At 42.3% G+C, this 20764-nt stretch overlaps 1 protein-coding gene across 1 annotated transcript in view; it reads right to left on the bottom strand.

Annotated features, from left to right (window-relative positions):
- Nucleotides 1-20764, bottom strand: part of LOC117432607 (tyrosine-protein phosphatase non-receptor type 1-like) — an 87663-nt gene that overhangs the window by 13531 nt on the left and 53368 nt on the right. Inside the window, exons 5-7 of the mRNA XM_034054580.2 lie at nt 12211-12348; nt 10272-10481; nt 3366-3527 (exon numbers count right to left, since the gene is read on the bottom strand). Of these exons, the coding sequence (XP_033910471.1) occupies nt 3366-3527; nt 10272-10481; nt 12211-12348 (510 nt within the window). The remainder of the gene's footprint in view (nt 1-3365; nt 3528-10271; nt 10482-12210; nt 12349-20764) is intronic.

The raw sequence follows: 20764 nt of genomic DNA, 5'->3' as shown, positions 1-20764 counted from the left end.
ATACTGTAGTAATCGCTCTTACTAATCCACCAATCAGCTGTTTTCACCTTGTTACCTTTCCATTCATATAGATTAATACAAAGGTCAGCAGTTTACTGTAGTAAAAGCTTAACAGATCGATCAATCAGCTGTTTGCACTTTATTACTGAACAATTACCCCTGTACTGTACATTGGCTATTTAATCCTTGTCAGGTTTACAGTTTGAAAAAACAGCACTGACTGTAACAGCAAGCATGGCTGGAAAGAGAAAAGCAATGAGCATCAACACGAAAATTTGTGTGTAAATAAAAAGTCTCTGTTAGATGCTGTGCGCTTACTAAAGCATGCTCAGAACTCTGTCAGTCAGCAAACACATGCAACATTGTTTTTAAAAAAAAGCTGGATTTTCTGTAGTGAGGAGGAGAGTGCAGACAAAAATACAATGAAACTGAAACTCTGACAACACCAGAGGGGATGTCAGAGGAAGAACTCTCAGATGTGTCACCTTGGCGACCAGGATGCTCTGTCTGAAACAGACACCAATGATGTAAGCGTGCGTGCTGTGCTTGTAACACTGCGGCGTGCTATGGAGCAACATCCGGATATAGAGTAAATTGACAAGGTTTACTGTACCGACTGTACCATGAAGGATTTTTAAAACATGGGAATGAAGGATAGTTGTCTGTAACAAGAGAAACAGCGGCACTTTTCGTCGTTTGTTTAAATGCCATTTTGTAGCAATGAGGTGCACTCATGGAAATTGGAATACAAAACAAGTCAATGTTCTGGACAGCGGTTCTGGAAAGATTGAATAAACCAATCAATCAGTGTGCCTCAAGACGCTCACAATGTCAAGCCACAAAATTGTAAATTGTTAGAGCAATTTGCACATTGCGTTCTGCCAAGTTGCTTCACCATTCTGTTAAATAATGTTATGCATGTCTTGAATATTGCTCTTGTACAGGTATTCATAATTAATCTGCTGCTGCATTTAACATGTGTCGGGTGCTGTGTTAATTTACTCTGACAGTTAGTTTGTCTGTTACTTCATTATTATAGTTTATTAACATACACTTGTCTGTTGCTTTCCTCTACTTATTGTGTTAATCTCATATGTTGATGCACGTGCATCATGACTAATACATGAGTAATAATGTGATATCTTGTAACAATTGTAAGTCGCCCTGGATAAGGGCGTCGGCTAAGAAATAAATAATAATAATAATAATACATATTTCTAAAAGCAAAAGGACCACACACGAAATACTAAGCAGGGGTGCAATACTTTTGTCATGAACAAAATTAGTTTTTTGCTAAATATTTGTTAAACTACAAAAAATGTAGTATTTTGCTTTTTGCTTCATTAAAACGTGGTTAAGGGTTACTAAGTGCTTGTCTTTAATTTGTTCCCTTGGATTCTGGTATAAGCTTGGGGGCCAATACTTGTTTCTGCAACCAAGTTCAGAGGCTGCTCTTATGTTCCAGATGCCTGCCATTGACATGTAACATAGACTAGATGAGCCACTTTACACAAGTAAAAGCCAGCGCCATCTAGTGATCTGCCACTTTAGAAACACACCGCCTTTAGGTTTTCAGGCAGTACACCGCGGTGCACTAGATGGATGTGAAGAGCCTGTAGGTTTTCAGGCAGTACACCGCGGTGCACTAGATGGATGTGAAGAGCCTGTAGGTTTTCAGGCAGTACACCGCGGTGCACTAGATGGATGTGAAGAGCCTGTAGGTTTTCAGGCAGTACACCGCGGTGCACTAGATGGATGTGAAGAGCCTGTAGGTTTTCAGGCAGTACACCGCGGTGCACTAGATGGATGTGAAGAGCCTGTAGGTTTTCAGGCAGTACACCGCGGTGCACTAGATGGATGTGAAGAGCCTGTAGGTTTTCAGGCAGTACACCGCGGTGCACTAGATGGATGTGAAGAGCCTGTAGGTTTTCAGGCAGTACACCGCGGTGCACTAGATGGATGTGAAGAGCCTGTAGGTTTTCAGGCAGTACACCGCGGTGCACTAGATAGATGTGAAGAGCCTGTAGGTTTTCAGGCAGTACACCGCGGTGCACTAGATGGATGTGAAGAGCCTGTAGGTTTTCAGGCAGTACACCGCGGTGCACTAGATGGATGTGAAGAGCCTGTAGGTTTTCAGGCAGTACACCGCGGTGCACTAGATGGATGTGAAGAGCCTGTAGGTTTTCAGGCAGTACACCGCGGTGCACTAGATGGATGTGAAGAGCCTGTAGGTTTTCAGGCAGTACACCGCGGTGCACTAGATGGATGTGAAGAGCCTGTAGGTTTTCAGGCAGTACACCGCGGTGCACTAGATGGATGTGAAGAGCCTTTAGGTTTTCAGGCAGTACACCGCGGTGCACTAGATGGATGTGAAGAGCCTTTAGGTTTTCAGGCAGTACACTGCGGTGCCCTAGATGGATGTGAAGAGCCTTTAGGTTTTCAGGCAGTACACTGCGGTGCCCTAGATGGATGTGAAGAGCCTTTAGGTTTTCAGGCAGTACACTGCGGTGCACTAGATGGATGTGAAGAGCCTTTAGGTTTTCAGGCAGTACACTGCGGTGCACTAGATGGATGTGAAGAGCCTTTAGGTTTTCAGGCAGTACACTGCGGTGCACTAGATGGATGTGAAGAGCCTTTAGGTTTTCAGGCAGTATACTGCGGTGCACTAGATGGATGTGAAGAGCCTTTAGGTTTTCAGGCAGTACACTGCGGTGCACTAGATGGATGTGAAGAGCCTTTAGGTTTTCAGGCAGTACACTGCGGTGCCCTAGATGGATGTGAAGAGCCTTTAGGTTTTCAGGCAGTACACTGCGGTGCCCTAGATGGATGTGAAGAGCCTTTAGGTTTTCAGGCAGTACACTGCGGTGCCCTAGATGGATGTGAAGAGCCTTTAGGTTTTCAGGCAGTACACTGCGGTGCCCTAGATGGATGTGAAGAGCCTTTAGGTTTTCAGGCAGTACACTGCGGTGCACTAGATGGATGTGAAGAGCCTTTAGGTTTTCAGGCAGTACACTGCGGTGCACTAGATGGATGTGAAGAGCCTTTAGGTTTTCAGGCAGTACACTGCGGAGCACTAGATGGATGTGAAGAGACTTTAGGTTTTCAGGCAGTACACTGCGGTGCACTAGATGCATGTAAAGAGACACTCTGATCTAGCCTACATTCTGTCTATGGCACGCAACTAGGACTGAAGAGAAGCTCCTGAACACTGTCAAAGACTTATCAAAACTTTAAAAACAAAATCACTATTTTTATGGAATAAGCGCCACTCTGATTATTCTTGCAAACATCCTAAAAGGGTAAAGGAACAGTAATATGTTAATAAGAACATGTCACTTCTGAGTACGGAAATCCGCGCTGCGCACCTGCACTGACGGGTCTCCCATGATGCTCTTGGCCCCCTCGATCACAGCCAGGTAGGAGAATCTCAGCTGGTCTGCAGTTTGGATCAGTCCCATCCGGAATCGACGCATCTCCAGTAGGACGTCCCGCACACTGACAGAGGAGGGGTCCTTACGAAGGGACATCTAGGGAGACAGGGAGAGACATTATTGTCCATGGGCTTACAAATAATACCCTTTCTGTGTTCATAGATATATGCAACCCAGACTAGATCAACCAAGTGCCTTTATAAAAGTCAGAGCAGCTTCTTTAAACTAGAAAGGAAGGGGGGAGAAAACAAAAAAAAAAACAGAAGGGAGACCACATCAAAACAAGGGCAACAACTCGGGTAAGACAGCCATTAAATGTATTTACATAAGAAAGTTTACAAACGAGAGGAGGCCATTCAGCCCATCTTGCTCGTTTGGTTGTCAGTAGCTTATTGGTCCCAGAATCTCATCAAGCAGTTTCTTGAAGGATTCCAGGGTGTCAGCTTCAACAACATTATATAAAATGCGAGAAGTCTCAGAAACAAAATGTTAGAACTTGAAGCTACTGCACTAACAAGTAACTACGATGTGATAGGTGTTACAGAAATGTGGTTGTCTGAGAGTGATGGAGACGAATATAATATTAGTGGGTACACACTGTATAGGAAAGACAGGCAGGACAGAAAAGGTGGAGGGGTAGCGCTATACATAAGAAATAGTCTTGAAGCCCAGGTGTTAAATCTGGACGAAGAAAACAACGCAGAATCAATATGGGTCAGAATAATGGACACAAATTCAAAGGGCATAATAGGAGCATGCTATGCACCGCCAAATTCAGATGCTGAGCAAAATAATCTGTTATACAATGACATTCGAAATGCGTGTAGAAAAGGAGAAGCCATACTAATGGAGGAATTCAACTTCCCCTGTATAAAATGGGAAAACCCAATGGGGGGCACGACGGACGAAATTGAAATGGTGGAAATGACAAATGACTGCTTCCTAACGCAATTTGTCAAGGCACCGACTACAGGGGAGGCATGCCTTGATTTAGTCTTTTCAAATAATAAAGACAGAATAACTAAAACAGAGGTCAGAGAGCCATTGGCAAACTCAGACCACAACATGGTCTCATTTGAAGTATTTTTTAAAACCCCAGAAGTAATGACTAAAGCTAAGGTTTACAATTTTAGAAAAGCAAACTATGAAGGTATGAAACAGAGACTAACAGAAGTAGATTGCCGTAAAATAGCGAAAACATCCACAGAAAAAGGATGGCTGTTTTTTAAAAATGTAGTACTAGAGGCGCAAAACAATTACATCCCAAAAGTAGACAAATCTAAATCTAAAAACAAAATGGCCAAAATGGTTTAATAGATCAATTTAAAAAAATATTCAGCGAAAAAAGGCACTTTACAGAGCGTTTAAAAGGGACCAAAAACAAAGTACACAGAAAGAGTACTTGGAACTGCAAACACAAGTCAAAAAGGAAGTTAGAAAGGCCAAGAGAGAGATAGAAATCAATAATGCTCAGGGGGCTAAAACCAATTCCAAAATGTTTTTCCAATATTATAACAGCAAGAGAACATTCAAAGAGGAGTTGAAACGTCTAAGAGACACAAATGGCAAAATCATAGAAGAAAAAAAAATAGCAAATATATTAAATGATTACTTTTCACAGGTTTTTACAAAGGAGGACATGGACAACATGCCCCACATGTCGACCTGTTCCTATCCAATTTTAAATAACTTTAGTATAACAGAGGCAGAAGTGTTAAAGGGACAAAGAGCTCTTAAAATAAACAAATCCCCTGGGCCAGATGAGATCCTCCCAATAGTACTCAAAGAAATGAAAGAAGTTATTTACAAACCGCTAACCAAGATCATGCAACAGCATTTCACTGCAGGGGAAACGTTGTTGTAAGGCATTGACTGAGCATCTTTTTCCTCATATACTGAAAAGCTTGTCGCCTTTTGAACTGTCTCTGTCGTATCACTTTTACTGCCTAGTTATGTTGCACATTGATACAATGTTGAAGTAAAACCTTAAACACAAATGACATAGACATAATAAAAAATCCCCAAACTTGTTATTCTCCATTACCTACTGTAAAAGGACTAGACCCACTCGGGTTCGTTGCCCCTTTAAGAATGCGACCCAGACACGAGAAATGGCGTTTTTAGCGCTGACGCGCTATTTTTTTAATAAACACAAAAGTAAAACAAAGTACACAAAATAAACACCTAGCTCTTCTGAGCATTAACTACACACGCAGGAACCCAATTATCACAGGACGGCTAAGCCGTTTCCCTGTTCCACAAAAACTTCACCACACAGGTTTGCACTGTACCTTTTTCTCGGGACTGCCAGGAAGCAGAGCACTCCTTTCTGCCTCCTTCCATTCAGCAGCCTCGAGCAGACTGCCTGTTCTCTTTTTAAACCCCCGCACCTGGGCTTAATTTCCAATAACGCCCAGGTGCGGATGATAATTAACAATAATACAATTAAACAAACAATTAAATTAAACAAAACAATAAAGCAACACAAAATAAACCAGAGCATTTCTATAGCAGGGAGGTTTTAACCCCCTCCCTGCTGTTTCTCATAACCCGCTATTTTACACATCCCCCCCCTTGTCTTTACAAGACACAGGCCACGAGACGGCCACCTCCTCCCCTAAAACATAACCACCCACCCTCAAGTCCATAAATGTCCTTTCTTGCCCTCTTCCACGGGCAGGCTTGAGGGTGGATCGGTCCACGTCCCGGCTCAGCCAGGTAAGGACCGCGCACCGGCGACAAGGGGACCCAACGGTTCAACAGGGGCGACCGGAGCGTAGACCGTGGCACTGGAGGATGCAGCAGTGGGCAGAGATCTTCCCCTGGGAACCGGCGCAGTGATGTCCGATCACCCAGGGGAAGCGAAGCAGCGAACAGGGGGAGCGACAGCGACGTCTGGCAGCAGCCCAGCGACGTCTGGGTGCTCGGGAAGAGCGGAGCAGGGAACCAGGGGAAAAGCTGTGGCCAGTGCTGCAAACTCCTGGGCTCTAGGTCCAGCGCAGGAAGGTCCGGGAAGACCGGCCGGGTGTCCTGGAGCAAGGGGTGAGGGACTGGACGCAGCGGTGCCGGACTGGACCGTAGGGGCGGTGGTCGGGGCTGTGGTGGAGGTAAACTTTTCACCTCCCCCCTGGGCTCCGGAAGCGGCGGCTCCTCCCCTCTGGGCTCCGGAAGCGGCGGCTCCTCCCCTCTGGGCTCCGGAAGCGGCGGCTCCTCCCCTCTGGGCTCCGGAAGCGGCGGCTCCTCCCCTCTGGGCTCCGGAAGCGGCGGCTCCTCCCCTCTGGGCTCCGGAAGCGGCAGCTCCTCCTCTCTAGGCTCTGGCAGCGGCAGCTCCTCCACTCTGGGCTCTGGCAGCGGCAGCTCCTCCCCTCTGGGCTCCGGCAGCAGCAGCTCTTCCCATCTGGGCTCCGGCTCCTCCCCTCTGGGCTCTGGAAGCGGCGGCTCCTCCCACGCCTGGATCAACCGCTCTAACTCGGTTGGCTCCCGCTCCTGAGTCTTCGGCGGTGCCAACCCCATCTCTATCGCCCATCTCGCGAATCTCGCGGACTGCTCTATTTGCGCAGCAGTATTGCGGTTGATTCGCTCAATTAACTGTTCAATGCTCTCCATTTCTAGGGTCGTAGGGGCGCCCACACTCTCTGCCACCATATGTAAAAGGACTAGACCCACTCGGGTTCGTTGCCCCTTTAAGAATGCGACCCAGACACGAGAAATGGCGTTTTTAGCGCTGACGCGCTATTTTTTTAATAAACACAAAAGTAAAACAAAGTACACAAAATAAACACCTAGCTCTTCTGAGCATTAACTACACACGCAGGAACCTAACTATCACAGGACGGCTAAGCCGTTTCCCTGTTCCACAAAAACTTCACCACACAGGTTTGCACTGTACCTTTTTCTCGGGACTGCCAGGAAGCAGAGCACTCCTTTCTGCCTCCTTCCATTCAGCAGCCTCGAGCAGACTGCCTGTTCTCTTTTTAAACCCCCGCACCTGGGCTTAATTTCCAATAACGCCCAGGTGCGGATGATAATTAACAATAATACAATTAAACAAACAATTAAATTAAACAAAACAATAAAGCAACACAAAATAAACCAGAGCATTTCTATAGCAGGGAGGTTTTAACCCCCTCCCTGCTGTTTCTCATAACCCGCTATTTTACACTACACATATCGAAAAATACAGTGCAGCATAAAAATCAATTGGGCATTCGATGCCCCCGTGTGAATGGAGGGGAAACCACAATGCAAAAGAAACAGGCTCGTTAGCAGTCGTGGTTTTAGTGCTTTTAACGTCATCTCATCTCACCGACACAGGGCAGGATCTGCAACGGCAATGTGTCACGCAACACTGCCCCTTACACTGTAATAAAACAAGCAGTCATGAAGTGGACAAACAACTGAAACATTTACAGGGTATATTTAAATGTTTAAGCAAGGGGTAGAAGAATAATTAGAAACTTGAAATAACACTGAAAGTGTGTATAATATACACACACACACACACACACACACACATACATACATATACACACACACACATACATACATGAATGAGTCAGTGCTTGGAAATTCTGGCCTTTGATTGGTTAAAACCTCATCATAGAAGGAATAGATTGAACTATTGCCCTAACATCCAAACACCACTGGACAATAGTCTCCTTCAAACATGTGATTGGTTCACATCACTGTCAGTCCCACCCCTTTTCAAAGTAACGCCCTCCACCTCCACAAGAAGATAAAATGGCTGAATGGAAAAACTACTTAACGGCAATTCTGTGACTTAATAGAAAATGAATTACAAAACATACTACAAAAGAAAGAAAAAAACGTGCTTAGTTATTTATTTATGCTGTATCAGCTATATTAAACAAAATACTGCAGAGCCAGAAATATTTGTGACCAAAATATCGGGCGAACCACACCCATAAAACCTATTTTGCTCCAGGCATGTTAATAAAAAGGCTCGCAAATATGTATGGCTTCACAGTGTATAAAGTCATATTAACTATCCAACCTTGCCTCTCATTATTTTGACTGACTGATATATTAAATATGTAGTGCAGACTCAGCTCACAGTGAAAATTAAAAGCCTCTGAGGAAGAAATTAAAAGCATTATAGCCCCCTGTTGGTAACACTAGTGTTCCCTCAGGGCAATCATTTTCCACTACAGCCCTCCTCTCCAGTCCACATTTACTATATTTATATATATATATATATTTCCCTGCTTCTTTTTTTGTCTTCTCAATGTTATTTCAATAAATTGCGCTACTTATTTTAAAATACACAATATTAGTGGATGTGTGAGAAGCCAGTTTGTTTTATGCAGCTAATTCCAGTCCTGGACTGATTTCTATGTGTTTCACATACAGTATGCATGTATCAGTTCAGTGACTGCTGTCTATACAGTAGCATGTGTAGGAATACGTTATACGATTTGTGACTGACCCCGTCACACCTCAGCAGTAATGAATATGTTATTAATGTGCAGATTTGTGACTGACCCTGTCACACCTCAGCAGTACCAACTACGCTACCCAGCTCCTGGTCCAGGCCCTGGTACTCTCCCGCCTAGACTACTGCAACTCCCTCCTGGCTGGCCTCCCTGCGTCCGCCACCCGTCCGCTCCAGCTCATCCAGAACTCTGCTGCCCGCCTGGTGTTCTCTCTGCCTCGCTTCGCCCACGCTACTCCACTACTCCGCTCGCTCCACTGGCTCCCGATCACCGCTCGCATCCAGTTCAAGACTCTTGTACTAGCTTACAGATGCCTTGACCAAACTGCACCCAGCTACCTCTAGACTGTCATCTCTCCCTACACCCCCACTCGACCTCTCCGCTCCGCCTGCACTAGAAGACTGGCTCTACATCCGCTACGCTCCCCTGCCTCCAGAGCCCGCTCCTTCTCCACCCTTGCTCCGCAGTGGTGGAATAACCTTCCTACAGATGTCAGGACTGCCCAGTCCCTGACCACATTCCGGCGCCTCCTTAAGACTCACCTCTTCAAACACCACCTGTAGAACTCCTCTGTTTGTATCCTGGGACACTATCACCCTTCATTTAAATGTGCTTTATTTTGCTCTTATCTGCCCACTATTTTACTGCATTTAATCCTGTACTTCAGAATACTGTAATCTGCCAAGTGTTTAACCTGTAGTATTTTGTATTTAATCATATCCTGATGTAACTATCACTATTTAATCATATCCTGATGTAACTATCACTATTATCTGCTGTATTATTGAATTGTGGTTTGTCACACTTGAACAAAAGTTATTGTATTTCTTGCTCTTATTGTATTACTTGTATTGTAACACTTGAAATGTATTTGCTTACGATTGTAAGTTGCCCTGGATAAGGGCGTCTGCTAAGAAATAAATAAAAATAATGAATATGTTATTAATGTGCAGATTTGTGACTGACCCCGACACACCTCAGCAGTAATGATTATGTTATTAATGTGCAGATTTGTGACTGACCCCGACACACCTCAGCAGTAATGATTATGTTATTAATGTGCAGATTTGTGACTGACCCCGTCACACCTCAGCAGTAATGAATATGTTATTAATGTGCAGATTTGTGAGCAGCAGTAGTAATACAAGACTCTGGGTAGTCAGGTGCTTTAAACAAGGTTACTAGAAGTAACAGCCAGCCTGGGGTTTTGTAACTATGTACATTTTGTTCAAAATAAGTGCATTCTCAAAATGATATTTTCATTTATTCCTAACCCCCCCCCCCCCCCGACCATGGCCCCCCACTTCTAGAAGGACTCCAGCAGCATTGGTTACAATCACTTTAAGATCAATCGAATGGAAGTGAAGTGTGCAGTTGCGGCTCTTACCAGTAGGAGGCAGGTGTCGACCAGGCAGAAGGTCCCGGAGCGGCCGATCCCTGCGCTGCAGTGCACCACCGCAGGGCCCTGCTCCGAGCCGAGGCAGCCGGACTCCCGCACCTTGAACAGGAAGTTGAGGAAGGAGGCGGGGGATTCAGGGACCCCGAAATCAGGCCAGGTGGTGTAATGGAAATGCAGGATCTCGCGAGTCTCCTGGGTCTGGGGGAGACAGGAGGAGCAGCACACTCACTTTCCAATTGAACACATCAAGATAGACTTAGCATTCAGTTCCCCAGAGAGGGCAGTCACTGGAATAGCACAGTGCTTTACTACCCATTCTCCACACTGAGACCTGAATGAACCAGCTCACAGAGGGAGGGAGAGTAGTCACTGGAACAGCACAGTGCTTTACTACCCATTCTCCACACTGAGACCTGAATGAACCAGTTGCAGAGGGAGAGAGGGCAGTCACTGGAACAGCACAGTGCTCATCAAGTGTTCAGAATGGGGCTTGAGGCAGTGGAATCATTGCTTCTCAAAACCATACAAGGGTGGAAGGGAGGGTATTCAACTTCAAATCACTACCTTCATCCACAAAACCCACTTGCAGTAAAAAACATAAGATGACAAACTATGTGTACCGTACTAGGGCTGTGCAGATAATCTGAAAGCAGAGTGATTCTCCTTTCCATGATTTTTGTTGACACCAAAACAAGTCTGTTTAAAATACGTTAATTTTACAACAAGACAAGCTGTCGTTCCCTCTCACCCAGGGCACTGACCAGGGTCGGGGTTAAGGTTGCCACCCGTTCCGTAAAATACGGAATCGTCCCGTATTGGTAAATAAAATGTTGCGTTCCGTTTCAAATCGATACGGAACGCAATTTGTTCCGTATTTTGCACTGCTGAGCCAAATGTATTTTTCAAGCATGAGAAGTCAGAGATCTCCGTCTCTGGTGAAGCACCAACTTCCTACCGGAACCGGATCCATCTCAGAGTTAGCAGGTAATTATGGGAGGTGTAGTTCATTTGATTAACAATTATTCATTTTACACATACTGTGCGAAAAGGACCAACTAGTGTGAGGCAGTTCTAAATCCTATTGGGTGGTGTGTGCCACTGTCAGCTATGTAGCTATGAAACACATAACCTAGATGACCGATTTCGGACACGATGGCAAATTCGGTAACACCTCAAAAAAAAAAAATGGATGCAAAAATAGAGACGAATGGGAGAAGGATTTTACATGGGTGAACAAAAGCCCGGTGCACTGTGTGCAGAAAATAATTTTCGATCTCTCACGGCAGAGTTTGTGACCTTAGACAGCATGAAGCGGGAGAAGTTAATGTTCATAACGAACAAGGAGAACCAATCAGGCTATTCAATCGTTCTTTGTTCCAGAGAGATCACCTGAAGCTGATAAGGTAGGCAGGCTACTGTACATCTCCTTGCATAATTTATTCCTCTAGCAAGAGCGATTACAATTATATTAGCCAACGTTAAATAGCTAATATAGGAGGCTGTGTGGTCCAGTGGTTAAAGAAAAGGGCTTGTAACCAGGGGGTCCCCAGTTCAAATCCCACCTCAGCTTTTTAATGTATCGATCATTTTCTGGGTTCTTATAATCTAAGATGTAGCCTATTTACATATTTGCATTTTAATAGTATGTATTGAACGTGTGCTGAACGGGTGTTGCGTGGCATTGCGTGGTCTGTTCCTTATTTTTGAGGTCATGAGGTGGCAACCCTAGTCGGGGTGAAATCCAATTCCATTTCCATTCCTTTCAAATCCGTTCCCAAGTGATCTCCCTAGTAAAAGCACACACGTCGTTCTCGAGTGCAGCCCCAGCTCGAGACAGCCTGGCCTCTCTGCTCTCACCTGCAGGTTCTCCAGCTCCAGCTGTCTCATAGTGTAATACGACTTGACATCCTCTGAGATCAGAGCTCACCTGCAGGTTCTCCAGCTCCAGCTGTCTCACAGTGTAATACGACTTGACATCCTCTGAGATCAGAGTTAGCTTGAAGTGTGTGTCTGCAAACTCCATCTCTCTCTCCTCTCGCTGCGGCCAGTACTGGGCACACTTCACCTGGGGAGAGACAGCGGAGAGGAGTTTAACAGAAGAGCATTTACAAACGAGAGCAGGCAATGCAGCCCATCAGTGCTAGAAGCGGTTTGATATCAAAACCTTCAGTCTTAAGGATCCTAATGAAGTACTGCGGTGCTGGGCAGCATTGACATTTATATCTTAATTAGAGCTAATCTAGATCTTAAAGTACATCTAACAAATAAAACAATTCTGGAAATCTCATGTGAAATGTATTCATTACTTTGTAGCTCTCATATTGTACTGTGATTCTTGAAATGTATTTGGTTTACGACTGGATAAGGGCGTCTGCTAAGAAATAAAAATAAAAAAAAAAAAAAAAAAAAAAAAAAAAAAAAAAAAATAGAAATAATAATAATAATAATAATAATAAACGTGTATTGCATTTTATTGGTATTTTTTTCAGACCTTTTAGTGAAAAATTGGCAAATGTCTTTTCAGGCCTTTCAATGCTGCACCTCCCGTCATCAGAAATAGGAAACATGTGAGACATGGAAACAGTTATATATATATATATATATATATATATATATATATATATATATATATATATATATATATATATATATATATATATATAAAATCAAAGGAAAAAAAAATCACATTTAAATGCATCACGATTTCAGGTTGTAATACAACAAACTCTGAAAACGTCCAAGGGGGGTGAATACTTACTATAGGCACTGTGTATATATAAGTATTCATCCCTCTGCAAAATGTTCACATTTTGTTGGCACCAGAGCGTACTCCACAACGCTTTCAAATTAGACTTTAAATGTAGAATCTACACAAACTACTCCACATTGATAAAGTTAAAAAAATGCATATAGAATACAAATAAGTAAGATTTACAGAGAAAAACAGATTAATCTCAGTTGCATAAGTATTCAACCCCATTGCTACTGCAGCCCTAAATCAGCTCAGGTGCAAATGATTTGTTTGAAAGGTCACAAAATTTGTGAAATGGTTTCAGCCTGTGTGTATTCAACAGTGGTTTAACTTGTAGATAATTTCCCTCAGGTATATAAAGACTTTCAAGCTGCAACTCACATAGTGATCCAACAAAGCAACCATGAAGACCAATGAGCTTTCGAAACAAGATAAAGTGGTAGAGATGCACAGAGCAGGAGAAGGGTACAAGAAAATTTCAAAGGCGCTGATTATCCCTCTCAGCACAGTGAAGTCCATCATTAAGAAGTGGAAGATGCATCATACCACCCAGACACTACCCAGATCAGGTTGCCCTCCCAAACTGAGTGGCCAGGCAAGCAGGAAACTGGTTCGGGATGTAAATCTGAAGCCAACAATGACCTTGAGAGATCTGCAAAGCTGTGTCGGAGATGGGAGTCAGTGTTCATACATCAGCAATAAGCCGGTCCCTACACAAAGCTGGCCTGTATGGACAGGTGGCAAGAAAGAAGCCATTACTCAAAAAGTCTCATCTTAAAGCATGTATGAAGTTTGCGAAAAAGCATGTAGATGATACTGCAGACATGTGGAAAAAGGTTTTGTGGTCAGACGAGACAAAAATTGAACTTTTCGGTCTAAATTCCAAGTGTTACGTTTGACGCAAGCCCAACGCTGCACATCACCCAGTCAACACCATCCTAACTGTCAAGCATGATGGTGGTTGCAGCATCATGTTTTGGGGATGCTTCTCTTCAGCAGGGACTGGGAAGCTTGTCAGGATAGAGGGGAGAATGGATGGTGCAAAGTACAGGTGAATCCTTGAGGAAAACCTGTTTGGAGTCAGCCAAGACTCTGATATGGGGAGGAAATTCACATTTCAGCAGAACAATGACCCAAAAGCACAGTCAAAGCCACACTGGAGTGGTTGAACAAGAAGAGAATTAATGTTCGAGTGGCCCAGTCAAAGTCCTGACTTGAATCTAATTGAAAATTTATGGTGATACTTATCAGAACTGGAGCAATTTTCCCGTGAAGAATGGGCAAAAATTTCACCATCCTACTGTGCAAAGCTAGTAGAGACCTATCCAAAAAGACTCATAGCAGTAATTGCTGCAAAAGTTGCTTCTACCAAGTACTGACTTAAGGGGCTGAATACTTATACAACCAGTAAATTACATTTTATACATTTTCTTTGCAAGTTTTGCTGACATTTAACCTCCTCCTCAGATAACAGTGTTCAGTTTAACCACTACAGCTTTGAATGAAAAAAGTTTGTTTGAAAAACTGTGCATACATTATTTGTAATTCAACAAAATATGAAAACTTTGCAGAGGGGTGAATACTTCTGCAACTACGTTAAGCAGCAGTTAGGGTTGAACTCAGCCACAAAAGCAATGAAATGTGTAACTCGCCATTACCACCCCACACAAGCAGCCAAAGGAACCAGACTGCTGTCATCAGGGAAGACATAGAACATGCAACTCTTTCCAGAGGACACAAGACATCTATGCTGCTACCCACCTGGGCAGTACTGTCCTGCGACGTCAGATCTTACATGCTGGAAGCAAGAATCTGTGTGCCATGTGCAGGGGAGGTCGTGGGTTGTTAGATGCGCATCATATATATATATACCACTCCTCAAACTACGGTTACATGTGACTAACCCTCTTTTCTAGGGACGTGGATAAGACACACTATCCACTCTTACGGCAGACTCCTAGCAGTTCTGTGGGAGGAGGAGTAAAGGCACACACCCCCTATTTAGGAAAAAAGAGACTGCAGAACCAAGGCTGCAAGACAAGCACCCCAGCGTAACTCAAGGTGGATATGGCAATGGGAGGTACAGGTGTGTGTCGACTTCCAGGTAGCAGCCCTGCAGATTTCTGGATAGGAATGTCCCTGGAAGCAGCAGTATATCTGTTGGAATGAGCCTTACTCCCCGCAGCAGGCACCCTACAGCCAACCTATATGGCTATTTGAATGCTTTGAAATGCTAGAAAATGGTAATAGTGCATCGAGACATGTCAATTACTTTCAAACTTGCACTGTGATCAAAAGTGCATGTAAATGTAGTTCTATTTTTGTAAAGTTGACCCGGTTCTGCAGCCTGAAGTGGGTGTGTATGTGTTGACGTGTACATGTGTATCCATTGCTACAGCACCGGTGGACAATGAGGATGGATGTCCCTTGTGTCCTCTGGAAAGAGTTGCAAGTTCGATGTCTTCCCTGATGACAGCAGTCTGCGGTTGCTTGTGTTGTCTGGTTCCTTTGGCTGCTTGTGTGGGGGGTGGGAATGGAGAGTTAGGGTTAAAAACCTTAACGCCACATTTCCTTGCTTTTGTGGCAATGAGTTCAACCCTAACTGCTGCATTAACGCAGTTTTTTTGCAAAGAATGTCCTTGCTTTTTGAAGAGACTGTTTTTATTTTCATTATAAAAACTACAGCACTTCTGTGGAGGTGTTCCATACATGACTGCTGCATTTCACCACATTGTATTAGACATGTTAATGCAAAGAGTGCAAACTCAGGAATTCTAAGAAAAATAGTAAAACAATGTTGATCGCTTGTATCTACATAGTTTGTGAAATCTATGCTGCATAACTAAGATAAGAAATGAAGTGTCTCAATAGACAACACAAGAGACTTAACGTAATGTAGGGGCCCTTTATGTCAGTTTAAACAGGTTTTAATGGACAAGACATAAGGTTCATTTCACAAGGTCTCAAAATGCCTCATGTTTTGTCCATAAAAACCTCTAATTATCATCTATTACTGAAACATTTATAATTAGGGCTTGCATTTCACCACAATTTGCGATTCTGTTTTAAATTCTCACTATCTAAATGTAATATAGCTTTAAATCCTACGAGTCAGGAAGGAGGGGCATTGCCCAGCTGCACTGGGAAAGGTAGGGTGTTTTTTTTTTTTTTTTTTGGTGAAGTCAACGTGAACTGATTAACGTTTTCCGGTGTTTCCTGGCTATATGCCAATTTCATTTTTTTTGTATCGGGGTTTTTTTTAACGGTTCTTACCGGAAGCCCTATTTATAATGCAATCTTCATTAACAGTAAAAAAAATAATCATGACCATGAAACATGAATGCAAACAATTGTTACACAGCAAGGATGTAACATACTGCTCATTCTCAACTGTTTAAGTGAGTCTATTAAATGTAATGTTAAGCTGTAGTTGGTGTGATTTTACTGCAGTGTGGTGTTCAACTGCAGGTCCATGTGCCTATTATTGGACCTGCAGGTCATTGTTCAAAGCTATTTAACATAATGAGAAGGGCCTTACCAGATGATAAAGCACTCTTACAAGGGTTATATTGCTATTAGAAAATGGATACGTTAAAAAAAAAAAAAAAAAAAAACCAACACACACACACAACAACATTTCATAGTTTTTTGTTTTGTGATTTTATGCAGCACTAGTTTTTGCTGCTAATGAATACAATCATTTTCCTCATTGAGTAATGTGGCTTGCTCAGAATCCCATCAGAGCCTTCACCCCAGCGGTGGCCAATTCGTGGGTATTTAACATGGTAAAAGTTTCTACATACAAGAAGCTGTTCTTCAGTTCAGGTACCTCGTATAGGAAATCAAACCTGTTTTGTGAACCGTTTGTAAAACATGTAAAGAATAAAAGTACAGATGTTTTTTATTTGGATTCGAGTGCATGTTCATGTATTTGTTCTTAAGTTAAAGCCTCCTTCCTGATTACATGACAAAAGTTTGCAGTAGATTGGCAAGTAATGTTGTTGAAGCTGACACCCTGGGATCCTTCAAGAAGCTGCTTGATGAGATTCTGGGATCAATAAGCTACTAACAACCAAACGAGCAAGATGGGCTGAATGGCCTCCTCTCGTTTGTAAACTTTCTTATGTTCTTAAGTGGTACTAAATAAAATGCGTTGTCTGCCATTTCAGAATTTCTCACGTACCCCAGTTTGAAAACCGCTGCATTAGAAGAAACCACATCACAGATACAGTTGAGCATATCATAACACAGGCACGGCGCGCTCTTCTCTAGGAGGCTGTGTGGTCCAGTGGTTAAAGAAAAGGGCTTGTAACCAGGAGGTCCGTGGTTCAAACCCCACCTCAGCCACTGACTCTTGCTCAGGGTCACACAATGTCACTTAACCTCCTTGTGCTCCGTCTTTCGGGTGAGATGTAGTTGTAAGTGACTCAGCAGCTGATGCACAGTTCACACACCCTAGTCTCTGTAAGTCGCCTTGGATAAAGGTGTCTGCTAAATAAACAAATAATAAATGCTCAAATAAAGCTGCTGAAAGTACAATCAGACTGCATCCACTGTTTTCTTCAACTCGTCATTCAAACCGGAGACTAGTTGCTATTGTGGTTACTGTATTGACGCTGAAAGCAAACACTATTCGACTTATTTTTAAACTTTATTTGCTATATTTAATGTAAATAGATAGTTACGACAGTGAGGAAGCAGAATAATCTACATTGACAGACAATATTCAGAGGGCGTGTGCAAGAACAGAGATTTTCTTTCAACAAGCAGAAAAACTGTAAAATACATGCACCCCCCTGGTTTTAATTGTGGTGTAACTGGTATCACCGAGCGAGCGTTTTAAGGGGTTAAACATTTCACTCTGTTATTTATTGCTGCCCTCACATTAAGTGGCTGTGTACAGGATATATTTAAAGGCTCATTCATCTTGTATTGTTTTAGTTTTAACTGACTGGTACAAATGGATGCTCTGCTGCGCTTGTGAAAGTATTGTCACATTGTGTGTTTTTTTTTTAGGGGTGGGCATCAATATCGATATGATATCCATAATTTCCATATTGCGGGGATTTAAAAAATAAAACAAAATCACGTACGCTCAGAGAGACATACTTGTTATTGCTGATACTGCTAAAAATACAAAGCACAGAAAAATCCAGTTTATTTTATATTGAGATGCAACAAACCCGATACATGCCAATCACTGTCCTTCTCGTAGGCAGACCCCACACACTGAAGTATTATTTAACCATCGTATTCCATTGACTGGCGTTTAGGTACTAATGCTATTTGCATGCTTCCGCCTAATGGGAAAATGAGTGCCAGCGGTCACAGCTTTAAAGGCGATTTAAATCAGGCAGTATTCTGGACACCCTTGCAAGTCGCGTATCTTTGTAAACAGCAGCCCAGTTTACAAAGTGATCAGTGAAGTATCGTGCCTCTGCATGCCTGCGCTGAAGCGATGGATCTGTTTGGAGCGCTGGGACAGACAGCGATGGATCTGTTTGGAGCGCTGGGATACCGAAGATGAGGGGCTTTGTAGGAAGAGATCCTTTATTGGAAATGTAAGCATATCATTGTTTCTCTTTATATAATGTAAATATAAGTTTAGAAATGATAATTGCTACTGTTTGCTATGTAATTATTTATTATTATTTATTTCTTAGCAGACACCCTTATCCAGAGCTACTTACAATTGTTACAAGATATCACATTATTTTTACATACAATTACCCATTTATACAGTTGTTTTTTTTACTGGAGCAATCTAGGTAAAGTACCTTGCTCAAGGGTACAGCAGCAGTGTCCCCCCACCTGGGATTGAACCCACGACCCTTCGGTCAAGAGTCCAGAGCCCTAACCACTACTCCACACTGCTAAAGTACATGCACCTCTATGGTATTATTCTCGCTGTGCAGCTGACCACTGTCTGTGCGCAATAACATCACTTTTGTTTTTAGCACAATCTATTCAGAATGTGTACTTGATGTTCATTTAATGTTGAAGTTTCAGGCAGCAATGCCGATTATTTTTTTTTTTATAAATAAATGAAGATTTTTTCTAAACGATTTTTTTGTTACCTACACCAAAGAGGGTGAGTCTGGGAATGTTGAGTATTTATTTATTTGCCCTTTCATTTGATGCAAGACACTTGCATGGTCACCCCTACAGTTATGGCGCTGTAGGCACAAATCTGAAAACAGTGAAAACAGGTGACAATTGGCCCGGACCTTAAAGAGTTCAGCACTATTGGCATTATTCTGAGACACGCGCGTGCGTCAGTGGCTCATTGGATTTTGTCCGTGTGATTACTTACTGAATGTATTTTAAAAAATGTGAACTTTCGGTTCTATAAAAGATGTACTTTTAAAACATCAAAACAGATCTCAAAATAATGCAAAATTCAGCAAAACACTGTACTTAATACTCAGAGGTGTCACGAGTCAGCGTTCACACACAGCAGCTGAATATTCAATTACTGCCAGAGTGGCTAGAAGGTCAGTGCGCAGACAAGTATAGAAATATTTCGGTTTTGAGGCAGCTGATGAAACAGTAAAACAATATAACAAGACCTTGTTTTTCTCCATGGAAATTGTGAAGCAAAGCACCACCAAGTTAAAGTAAGTTACTGCTTTTCATATGTAAATATTTGTAAACATCTCTATATGTATACGTTTCATATTGCAATGTTAATTATATTTAGGGCTTCTGATTTTTGGTTTTAACCGATAAAACACCCCCCAAAATAAATGAAATCGGTGGATAGCCAATAAACACTGGAAAACGCCTGAAAAACTGTGGAAATGGTTAATCAATTCATGCTGACTTTACACTTTTTCTATTAAAAAACAAAACCTACTACAAAAATAATACATACATTTTCCAGTGCTGCTGGGCAATGTCACGCCTTCCTGACTTGCATCTATCATTGATTCGTTCTGAATACTTTAAACCCCTCCCCCCTTCCCAAAACTACTGAGTGACAGCACATTCCTACATTTCTATTGGAGACTCTGCTTGCGAGATTTAAAACAAGATTACAACCAGGATGGAGGTTTGTTAGCAGGATTTAAAGCTGTATTACAGTTAAGATGCAGAGGATTTAAAACAGAACTGTGTCGAAATGTACAAAAATGTCTACACACAAAAACCCCAGAAGAATGTGCCCGTGACCATAAGGATTTAATTGTGGAAGGCAGCGAAGGAAAGAAGGTACAACTGAAGTGTGCAAGTACTGTCGAGTTACTACTGCATTTTGGAAAGTAACCAAAAACACTAATTTCATACAGTATATCAAAAACAAAAGTCCCGAAAAAAAAAACAAATTTACATAAAATTCGAAAATAGTTAAATAAGCACCGAAAAATACAATTAATAAAACCCAAAAAACAGAAGCCCTAATCATATTCTGGGGTTTGGAAGACTTCGATATTATCGATATTGAAATACGCAATATCGATATACAATTTTCATATCGTTGCCCACCCCTAATAAAATAAATTACACATATATATATATATATATATATATATACACACACACACACACACATACACATTATATATTATATATACACACACATACATACATACATACATACATTCAGTGCCTTGCAAAAGTATTCAGACCCCTGACCAATTCTCTCATATTACTGAATTACAAATGGTACATTGAAATTTCGTTCTGTTTGATATTTTATTTTAAAACACTGAAACTCAAAATCAATTATTGT

The sequence above is a fragment of the Acipenser ruthenus genome, chromosome 29, assembly GCF_902713425.1.
Source record: "Acipenser ruthenus chromosome 29, fAciRut3.2 maternal haplotype, whole genome shotgun sequence".
Taxonomy (NCBI): Eukaryota; Metazoa; Chordata; class Actinopteri; order Acipenseriformes; family Acipenseridae; genus Acipenser; species Acipenser ruthenus.
The sequence above is the reverse complement of the archived record's forward strand: the minus strand, read 5'-3'. Positions and strand labels throughout refer to the sequence as shown.